At 35.9% G+C, this 12,087-nt stretch overlaps 1 protein-coding gene across 1 annotated transcript in view; it reads left to right on the forward strand.

The window, feature by feature from the left end:
• The window catches only part of LOC150101186 (tRNA:m(4)X modification enzyme TRM13 homolog), a 300,267-nt gene that overhangs the window by 263,972 nt on the left and 24,208 nt on the right, over positions 1-12,087 (forward strand). Inside the window, exon 12 of the mRNA XM_090401720.1 lies at positions 7,964-8,021. Coding sequence (XP_090257846.1) covers positions 7,964-8,021 — 58 coding nt within the window. The remainder of the gene's footprint in view (positions 1-7,963; positions 8,022-12,087) is intronic.

Raw genomic sequence — 12,087 nt, forward strand, 5'->3', positions numbered from 1 at the left:
ACTTCCTGTATTTCAGTAATGTTACATTACCATCTTCAGGGAACATAAAAAATAATGATATGTGCATGCAGGCACTAACACTAAACAAATATGTCTGAAGAAAACAACTGAAGTCGGTCCTAGAGTCTGATTCCAGGAATAATCTCTCATATTTATACTTGCTGCAATGTAGTAAAGTGGCTTTTTTCCAGCGTAATTTGTGGCGGGTGTCCAAAGCATGAGTGGCTGTATTGGTGGAACCAGATTACAGTCCTTATGTTCAGATATCCTGATGTTAGCTGTCCTTCCTGTTTCACCATAGTAGGACAGTTTGCAACTACAAGGGACCTAGTATACTCCAGGTAGGTCTCTTTAATTTATACACCCACTGTCCTTTGCCCATACACTGTGAGTTTATTTAAATTGGAATCAGCCTCACTCGAAAAAATCCCCAAACCTCAACAAATATGGGAAGCTTGCATTCTAAGAACATCAGCCCAACAGCCAAGACAACCCAATTTATCCCACTAAGGGGTACCTTTAGGAGTAGAACCGACTTCACTTGTTTTCTTCAGCCATATTTGTTTAGTGTTAGTGCCTGCATCCACATATCATTATTTTTTATGTTCCCTGAAGATGGTAATGTAACATTACCAAAATAAAGGATGTATTAATTAAAGTTTTTTAATCCATATTTTAGTATATGTTGTCTTTCCCTAAAATCTGACAGTTATGGATTATCAATGTTTAAGTTTATCTACAAGAAGTTATATACTTGTTTAACCCTTTATCCAAGTGTAAGCAAACAGGTTTGCACCTGAACTATTTTCAGGACTGGGGCAACTCGTATAAAGAAGCTAATGACTTCATATCATGATTTCACACATTGTGACCCTTCCCATAATGCATAGCATTATACATATCCACAAGGAGATGTGCTTTGCATTATGCGATACTAAGGCAAGTGATGTGAAGTCATTAGTTTCTTCATACGAGTTGCCCCAGTCCTGAAAATAGTTCAGGTGCAAACTTGTTTGCTTACACTTGGATAAAGGATTAAACCAAGTATATAATTTCTTGGTATCTTTAATTTATACAACCATTGTCCTTTACCCACACTACCAATTTATTTAAATCATCATGTAAGATATCTATGTCACCTTTATCAACTATTGCCCTTCTCAGTTTTGCATCATTAGTAAACAACTGAATTTCCTCCTCCCTCAAATCTTCTGCTATATCATTAATATACAAATTAATGTACATTAATGATATGCATTAGATCAGATCTAGAACAGTATCACATATTGGATTTATGACAATTTATTGGGAAAAGAGTTAGCACATTGGAATGCAACTCCATTTGTCAAATCATGGTTGAAATGCATATAGCCAGTTGATTCTCACAAATTCAAATGAGAATCAATTGATTATATGGAAATTCTGATAAAAATTAATATTTTATTATTGTTTGAAATTTCTGTACTTCAGATTGTTGAAAATCAGTAAAAGGTACACATACATTTTTTTTAGTGAGCTAGTTGTTAAAATTCCATTCATGATGTGAAGGACCTTTATCAAGGCTTTCCAATTAGAGGTGAGTTAGTTAGTCTCGTATGGAGGTGGAGGAATTTTCCTCCCTGGAAACTCAGATTTTTCATCCATCAAAAGTGGCAACCCAGCCTTATGAACATATCTAGAGACAAAAAAAAAATGCATGCTTTAGGAATACAGCAGAGGAGCAGCAAGCCTGTTGCATTAATTGCCTAAAATCCTGAATTAGGAGACTCAAACCATCTCTTATGGATGAGAATTGGAAAGTTTCCATTAACAACATGAATAACTTAAGGGAGGAATTCAAATGTCAAGTATGTATTCTGTTAAAATTCTTTGCTCTTAAACTATCTCACTTTGCAATGCTGTAGAGTAATGCGAACCTTAGACCAATGAATTATTCTAAGGTTCTTATATCTCAAAGAACTTGTTCTGTGATGTTTTTGGACATCAACATCACAGACAAATCAATTACAAAGTTTCTCTTGCCTCCTCCAGAAAAGGTTCAGTTCTACAACATAAAGAGTCAACTTATCTTGTAGATTGAAATCTTTTCTGGAGGCAAGCAAGAAAAGTTTTATGATACATCTGTGTAGCTTTTTTTTAGAATAACCAAGATTCTTTAATGTCTAAGAACCTCTGAATAATTCGATTGTCTCCACAGAAAAGTGAGACAAACAAGAACAAAGCTTTTTACATTTTTTTTCTTGGATTCATACCTGACATTTCAGTTCCGCATTAAGATTATTCATGTTGTTGCATCAAGGGTCAGCATTAAGTCCGTTTCTGTTTAACATTGTGATGGAGGTGGTGATGGAGGAGGTGAGAGAAGACGCGCCTTGGACAATGTTGTATGCAGATGACATCTTGCTGTGTGCAGATTCAAGAGAAGAAGCGGGAACTAAACTGGAAAGATGGAGAAAAGTACTTCTGCTCAGTATGAGACTGAGCAGAAGTAAGACAGAGTATATGTGTTGCACAGTGGGTGGTGGCCAGGAGACAGATCTGGAGCTGGAAGGAAATGTCATCAGGAAGGTGAGAGACTTTAGATACTTAGGTTCAACAGTGGAAGAAGATGGAGGAGCTGAGAAGGAAGTGGGATGCAGGATACAAGCGGGTTGGAGGAACTGGAGGGAGATGGCTGGAGTGTTATGCGATAAAAAGGTGCCAATCAATCTGAAAGGCAAAATCTATAGGACAGTAGTGAGGCCAGCTATGACGTATGCTATAGAAACTGTGGCCCTGAGGAAAAATAACATCAGCCGGATGGAAGTAGCAGAGATGAGAATGCTTAGGTGGATGTGCGGTGTGACCAGAAAGGATCGTCTGAGAAATGACTATGTGAGGGGAACAGTGAAAGTTATGAACTTAGGAGCGAAGATACAGGAGGCAAGGTTGAGATGGTTTGGTCATGTGACGAGGAGAGAGGACGAATATGTGGGAAGAAGTGTCATGCAGATGGATGTGCAAGGAAGGAGGAAGCGTGGGTGGCCAAAGAAGAGATGGAGGGAGCTGGTAGAAGAGGACTTGAGGATGAAGAACTTGGATGTGGTGACAACCCAAGACAAGAGGATGTGGAGGAGACTCATCATCAACAGTGATCCCACTTAAGTGGGAGAAGCTGCAGAAGAAGAAGATTAAGATTATTCATGTTGTTGTTAATGGAAACTTTGAATGCAAGTACAGTTATGAGATTTTTATTAGTCATTAATAAATAAAAACAAGAAGCATTGGCTAGTTTTACCATAAAGAATGAGTGGCTTCTCCAGGGTGATAAAATCATCAACTTATAATTAAAATATATATACAGGGTGGCCATAATTAAAGTGGGGGTGTTCAAACCCCCTGTAGTGAAAAATGTATTAGACGAAATTCAACCAAACTTGGTGTAAGTACACTCTGAAACATGACATTTTTATTTACAGAAGATAAAAAAAATAGTACAAAATTTTGCTACCACGGGACATTTAGTGCTATAAGTGCATGGTTTGGGATTAATTAAACAGTAATGGTTAGAAGAGAAATCAATTTTTGTGTTTGTATAACAGATGTGGTTCAATATGTCCTCTTTCAGATGTTCTAAGAACTTGATTCTGTGAATGACATTTGCTACAGTGAAATGCAACAGATCTACATTGATTTGCTTCACATGTTGCATTATTCTGTCTTTCAACATTGCTAAATCAGGTATACATGTCCTTCATATACCATGCATTTCAGATGGCACCACAGCCAAAAGTCACAGGGGGTTGAGATCAGGCAAACAAAGTGGCCATGCTGTGGGAAACACAGAACCTGTGCTCTGTGAAATGTTTTCATAACATTCACTTGTTACGTCGTTACTTTCTTCTATTTTATATCTTTATTATCTCAATATTCACTATTATCTATTCTATAGTCTAGCCTATCTTAATTTTATCTAGGGTTATTTCCTCTTCAGATACTGGCAAAATTTATATTATGCTGTGCCAGCCAGTATCCTATAACAGAAAAGATTCTTGTTCAGGGAAATCCTATATCTTAAGGCATACACACATCATTTTACACTTTGTTATGGTTATATAGATTTCTGGTACTTTGCAGTCGTGACCTGTAATCTATCGTTATTTACCTTCTAAATTCTTCCCGCTAAGGTTCTATTTTTTAAGTTGTAATTTGATCTCACAATCAGGCATATGTAATAAAACATGTTTATTGGAAATCAAACATTTACAGTTAAGATGCAACATATATTCAATGCTAAGGAAATCAGTACGTGCTAATAAAATCAGTTCACGCTAAGTTAGTTCAAAGAATGCTATACAACATTAAATAACCTGTAATCTCTTTCCACAAGTTATTCTTAAGTTACACATTTACACATTCTCAAGGTTTTCAATTAAAAGCTCTCAGTAATACCCATTTCATTTTATCAGGTTCAATCTCATTCAATAATATAACTGCCTCCAGACAATCCTTGCTAAAGGAAACTAATTATTTCCAAAAGGGAATTCTCACTAAAGTCCTCTAATAATTGTCCATACTTTATGCTTACACACGTTTTTCCTTCCTCTAACATTTCTGAAACATACAAGAAAATTTTCTTGTATGTTTCAATCCGATTCTGTTCCAGACAATGTGTCGCTTCCACATGGTCTGGTTACTTTCTGATTATTCCATCTCTGCACCTGGTGTTGGGTTCACGCTGTCCTTGAATTCTGCTGCCGGACACGAATTTGTTTGTCGCTGCGTTTAAGGGGACTTTCTCCGCTCCTTCCGATGGACATCCAGCGATTGGCACAATTCTGCAAGGCTGATAATTCACGAACTCCGCATGGAATTTTTTAGGCATCTCCAGGAAAAGGCCCACTGTCCGACATCACAACACCTACATATGTTCTCTCTCAAACCACCAGTCAAAATCACCAAGCAGGAACCAGGAAAAAGAACGTTTGTAATATGGCGTGCATCGCCTTATATTCTCATTTCATGCGCCCTCTTTTTTCGCACAACCCTCTTCATTTATGCTCCCAAGTTGATCCCTTGCTTTCCCTTTGCTGTTAGGGTGCTGTTTTCGTGGAAAGCATGCTAACGTCATCTTCCACGCTAAACTGGGTGGCTAGCAAGCAACCTTTGGAATGCTACTTATAAGTTCTCTGGAGACTTGCAACACACACTGGATATCTTAATGAACTAAATATTTTTCTTACACAAATACTATATTATGATACAAATTCTCACTTTGATTTTTGGTTAAACAACAATAAGATCTTAGTAAATTACATGCAGAGGAATATATATTTTCACATATAGTAAACAAGTTTTCCTTATTTTCTGCTGAAGTGCAGGTCTCCTTAAGTTGTTAGTTTTTGCATGTTAGATCCTGAATGAATAATTTCCTTTCAAAATTTCCCCATTCAGGATCTAACACACTGTATTGACAATTCAATGCAAGGTGGTGCTTCATCTTCATGAATATGGTAGAGTCAAGGCCTCGTCACTGCTGCAGTTGCAGAACAACAAAGTTACACAGCATCTTTCGATACCTAACAGCAGAGATGATACAAGTCACTGATCCTATCAGGCTCAGTTCTTCTAAAAAGTACAGACTGATGATAGACAATGCAATGAAACTACACAATACTGAGACTTTCAGTGAGTGTAAAGACATCTGGTGGAACATAATAGCGTTATTCGTAGCCCAAATGCAGCAGTTGTATGAGTTAACACTACCATTCAGATAAAAATGTGCCTCATCACTCCACAAGATCTTCCACGGCCATGCATCATTCACCTCCATTCAAGCTAAGAATGTCAGAGCAAACTGCAGTCGAATTCATCATGGATAGCTTTGCTTACAAGATCTCCCATACTCAAGCTTTGCTTCATCACCCTGAAGCAAAGCTTGAGTATGGGAGATCTTGTAAGGGAAAAACCTCGGCATTTGTCACAGGATTTTCCACATAGTTCGGTATGGCACATCCATTTGCCTTGATATTGCCCAAGAACTGCTGGACCTTTGTGTGGTATTCATTCCATGCTCCAGAATGGCATTTACAACTTCATCAGCTTGTTGAGGAACAATCTGTTTGCGGCTTCATTCTGGCCACACTGCTAAAGATCTGCTATTTTCAAATCATAAAATTATTTTTTTCGAAGATTTGTTATTGTCATTGGACCCTTTCTCCTATCTATCAAATGCTGGAATTCTCGAAGCGCAACATTAGTGTTGCTGATAGTAAAGCTTGACTAGCAACACATGTTTCAATAAAGTGAGATCCATAGCACTTCAGTCTTATCAGAATGATGCAAATCCATTTCCAGTAGAAACAGTGAGATTATACAAATATCACACAATTGTAGTGCCAATTGTCCCCTGGTTGCAAGTTTGGTTGAATTTTATCCAATACATTTTACACTACGGGGCTCTGAACACTTCCTCTTTAATTATGGCCACCCTGTACATATATATATATCATCCTTTGTCCTTAAAACATGAGGAGCATGAGTAATCTTAATGGGGAATTGGAACTTCAGGTGCATATCTTGGAAAAACATAAATGTAAAAAGTTTCTGTCTTAAACTGTCTCACTTTTTTCAAATGCTATTGAGACAGTAAAATTTTCCAAGATTCTTAAACATGAAACAAAAAAAGAGTAGACAAATCTATCACAAAACTTTTCTCACTCTCCTGGAAAGAGGTATAAGTACAGACTTGTGAGATAACATCAACAACATGCTACATAATTCATATGAATCACTATCATCTCCTGGAAAAGCCAACTAAAGAAGAAATTTGCTTCTTTAGTTGGCTAAAGTGAAACAACTAGTTTCAGTCCTTTGTGGTGAAACTAGTCAGTATTTCTTTGTTTTTATTTGTTAACAGTCAAAAAAAAAAAAAAAAAAGTGAGCCTGTTATTTAACCAAATTGGGGGGGGGGGGCCTTAATTATCCAGTACCCTAATTATATCCCAAAATTGACATTTTATACAGAATAGAAAACGTCCTGTATAATCTTCCACTGAATACTGCAGATGATATTCGATTCAGGGCTGTGGTCCTTTGTCCTTCTCTCATCTTGTGTTCCAAAAAGCATTATCGCTAATTCTGAAAAGAAAGCTGTCTACAATTTGAGAAGAAACAAGGACATCTTTATCCTTCAGACAAATAAAGATGATGCAAAGTTACCATGAACAAACATAGCAGATAACATTTCAAAAGTATCTCTCTTTTTTTTTTTTTTTTTTTTTTTTTTTTTTTTTTTTTTTCGATTCTTCAACTTATTCTTCTGTGAATGATGATCCTACATGTTTGAGTCATTAAAAAATTAGTGAACTTCTTCTTCACAATATGGAATACTGACCTATTGAATTAAAACACATACTCAGTATACTAGCTTCTCATGCTTAGATTGTTAATATGGGAGGGGAGTCTGGAAAATTCTGATAAACACTTTGAACAAAAATGATATTAAGCAACTGATATAACCACAAGAAAGAGCATACAAGGATATTAGAACATAAGTTACCTCCATAACTCTGCTACTAGTATGTTCTTTCTTGTGGTTATATCAGTTGCTTTAATGTCATTTTTGTGACATTAAAGGTGTTTATCAGAACTTTCCAGGACCCCCCCCCCACACTCCTTGTGTAATAGTTCTAATAATTTTGACCCTAATTTGCATGTCATCTTTACTCACTGTGAAAAAAACCACTAGTTTCTCCTTTGTGGGCAAACTAGTCAGCATTTCTTTGTTTTTATTTGTTAGCAGTCAATAAAAATTCAGTTTTTTTTTTTATTGTAATGGCAGCATTATGAAATTTGCAGTCTTTAATTTTTAATGTAAATCTCTTTTCATATTGTGAATAAACTATAATGATTATGATGATGAATGGCAGCAGGCAGTATAAAGAATAAATATGCTTATAAGTATATTCATGTTCTTTAATAGATATGGAAATGAACTGTGCTTATGAAAATAATAGTAAAGATGCCATTAAAAAGAACAGGTAAAAAATTTATTATTATTATTATTATTTCTCTTTATTATGCAGGAAAAAAATCACACTTTAACTAAAAAATAAGTTGTGCTGCTCAGCAATTTGCTTATTATAAAAATACTTATTTGAATTATCTTCTTTTCTCTGTCTTTAGTGAATACAGGTTTTTTTTTAATCAAGAAATTAATAATGTTTGGTACTAGTAATTGAAAAGAAAAACTTGCATCATTGATGTGAACTATAATTAATACTCAGAAATTAATTTTTAGACCTTAAAACTAGATTTCTTCATATCATTGTATAGTAATAAGGTCTCTCTAAACTGTGGATGGAAGCATTGTTGTTGTTGATACAGAAAGGGCCCTCACCAAACTGTTGCCATAAAGTTGGAAGCACAGAATTGCCTAGAATGTCATTATAGGCTGTAGCATTAAGATTTCATGTTACTGAACCTAGGGGACCTATGAAAAATAGCCCTGCACCATGATGCCTCCTTCACCAAACTTCTCAGTTGGCATAACACATTTGGGCAAGTAGCATTCAGCAAACCTAGACTTGTCCATTGTACTTCAGATGGTGAAGAGTGATTTTTCACTCCAGACATTGCATTTCCACCACTCCAGAGTCCAATGGTGATGAGTTTTACACCACTCAATGCTTGGGTGGAGTGGTGTAAAAGAGCTGAACATGGGTTTCCATAATTTGCAGCTGCACAACTATGGAAACCCATGTTCAGCTCTTGACGAATAGTTGTTTTGCTGCCAAGGCATTTCTGAACACAATAGTAAGTGTTTCAACTGAGGACATACGATTTTTTGTGCCAGCCACTTTGGATGGTGGTTCCACTCTGTGATTTTATGCATCCTATCCAATTGCAATTGTGCTGTTGTTACTCCTACACATTTCTGCTTCATAATAAGATCACTTACAGTCGATCAGGGCAGCTTAGCAAGGTAGAAGCTTCCAAAACTGAGTTGTTTCATATGTAGCATCCTATGATAGTGTGATTTCAAGTCACTGAGCTCTTCAGTATGGCCCATTTTACTGTTAATGTTTGTCCATGAATATTATATGACTCTGTGCTTCCTTTTATACCTTGTATGAACCATGGTTGCTGCATATAGCTATATCCACTACTACAAAGGGACGTCTAGATATTTTTGATCAGATAGTATATCGTTGTATAGTGATAAGATCTCTCTAAGTTGCATGCGCAGATACAATCAATTAACATACATGTCCTCAGCAATGATAAATAAAGGCAGGTATCATAGTAAATTATCATCTTAAAAATCTAAAAAACCAGCTGTTTCAACTATGCTGTTTTAAACATGAGTACATTTTATAGAGAAAGAGAGTTCTGCATTGTCCTAACTTTAATCAGAATGATGATTCAACATTCCAGAAGTGTGGGAGATTGTAATCTTGATCTGCATCAATTAGCTTTTTGTAATATATATTTGTGTGTGTGTGTGTGTGTGTGTGTAGAAAATTTTTTACCTTGGGTTTATTATACGTTAAAGATACCATGAAATTTTATACTTGGTTTTAATCCTTTTCCCGATTGCATGTGAAATATATTCACGTCTGAGCTACTTCTATATAGAGGCTAATGACTTCATATCACTTGCTTTAGTATGTATCCCATACAAATGCAAATAATTTTTCTCTTCAATCAATTACATTAAAAATAAGTCTAGGAATAAATTGACTGAAGAACGTGTGAAAGCTGAATTACTATTAAAGTGCATGACATACACTCCAGATTTAATTAAGTAAATTGGCTGAGAAGATGCAGAATCAAAAGTCTCATTAGTGAATTTTAAATTAAAACAATCAAATATCTATTAAAATACATAATATTGTATTTTTGTTCAGACTAATTCTTTTTGCAAATAAATATAAATAGTATTTGCATTCTTTTATTTTTTTTTTTAAAAAAAAGGACATGTGATCTATTTAGATATTAACTTGAAGCAATAACACCCTTTTTCTGAGCTATGTGATCTCTCCATATATATGTATATATATATATATATATATATATATATATATGTTTATTTATTTATATAGTATAGTGATATAGGAAATTTAACAGAAAACAATCATTTTTTTTTTTAATTCTTCAATTTTAAATCTCATTGTTTGTGGCCCTAATTTTGGGGGTCCTCAGCTAGAGCCTCATGCACCTGTGTATAAGTACTGCCTTGCTGTCCACTCAAAAAGATTCCAACATTGTGATTATCACATCTTTCCTTGCATAAGTAAGCCATATAATTTAAATCTAGCTGTTAGTGTTAACTCTAATAATGCAATGAATTGCTCTTTCCAAAATATTGATTCCTGTAGTTAATTGGTAATAAACCGGCACATCTTGTTATTGATGTTCATTGAGATTACACCTTGATAATTGTAACATATAGTCTAATTCAGTAATGTCATCATTTTTTACTGTATACCTGCAAGATTTATACCACATACAATAATATGCGAATCCAACACAATATTTAATGACTTCACATCACTAACTTTCTTCCAAATTTAGAGATTTATTAGCTTTTAAATTTCAGTCTTCTAATGTCCCTAACTGCATTAGGATCACTAGAACATCTTTCCTTCATCTTTCTTCCTGCTTGATCTTTCTTTCAAACATTTTTTGTTAATCGTTCATCTCCCATTCTGTTAAAGTGATCTTACCATTTTAGATTAACTGTGCTTACATAATTAACTGACTATACATATAAATTATGTAATGAAATAAAGAATTTAATATAACTCACTAATATTTCATGATGAGTATCTCATCACATCATCAGAGTGGTACATAAAACTAGCTAGTAAAATTATATGAAGTAAGAACTGAACCAAGGTTACAAAGTGTTTCTATTCTGCTGCCCTTTGACCACGGCAGCAGAATATACATATCTTGAAAGCAAAACTGCTTTCAAGATATTCAAGATACAAATATCTTAATTTAATGTTAGTAGTAAAATTAAACTTTGTAGTTTTACTGTTAAACCTGTTCTGTGCCATATACCTTATCTTGAAAGTAGCTTTGCTCTCCTTTGTCTTTTGACTATATTTGTTTATAATTATACAAATTTACAATTTGTTTACAAATAATGCCAGCCTGGTTGGCTGAGTGGTTAGCATTTCCACTCTCTAGCCAAAAGGCTAGGGGGTTTGAATCCTGTCGTGGGCATGGATGTTTGTGACTTTCTGTGAAAATGCTAGTGGTGGTGGGCAGTAGATGATGCAGTTTGCTGTAGTTATGATGTGATGTGGATTGAGTGATGGAAAGAGAGAGTTGGAGTACCCTTCCTTGATGAGTCTTTGGACTCATCGAGTGTCCAGAGTGTCACATAATCTTCTTCTTCTGCAGCTTATCCCACTTAAGTAGGGTCCCTGCTTTTAGTGAGTCTCCTCCACACCCTCCTGTCTTGGGCTGTAACCACATCCAAATTCTTCATCATCAGGTACTCCTCCACCGGCTCCCTCCATCTCTTCTTTGGCCACCCATGCTTCCTCCTTCCTTGCACATCCATCTGCATGACCCTTCTTCCCACATATTCGTCCTCCCTCCTCATCACATGACCAAACCATCTCAACCTTGCCTCCTGTATCTTCGCTCCTAAGTTCGTAACTTTCACTGTTCCCCTCACATAGTCATTTCTCAGACGATCCTTTCTGGTCACACCGCACATCCACCTAAGCATTCTCATCTCTGCTACTTCCATCCTGCTGATGTTATTTTTCCTCAGGGCCACAGTTTCTATAGCATACGTCATAGCTGGCCCCACTACTGTCCTATAGATTTTGCCTTTCAGATTGATCAGCACCCTCTTATCGCATAACACTCCAGCCATCTCCCTCCAGTTCCTCCAACCCGCTTGTATCCTGCATCCCACTTCCTTCTCAGCTCCTCCATCTTCTTCCACTGTTGAACCTAAGTATCTAAAGTCCCTAACCTTCCTGATGACATTTCCTTCCAGCTCCAGATCTGTCCAGATTGTCACATAATAATAATTATTAATGACTTAAGTCCTACATTCCCAGAGTCCTAACAGTACCCATG

Source organism: Typopeltis vanoorti, chromosome 12 (genome assembly GCF_054136105.1).
Source record: "Typopeltis vanoorti isolate ZY-2024b chromosome 12, IOZ_Tvanoo_1.0, whole genome shotgun sequence".
In the NCBI taxonomy this organism is placed as follows: Eukaryota; Metazoa; Arthropoda; class Arachnida; order Uropygi; family Thelyphonidae; genus Typopeltis; species Typopeltis vanoorti.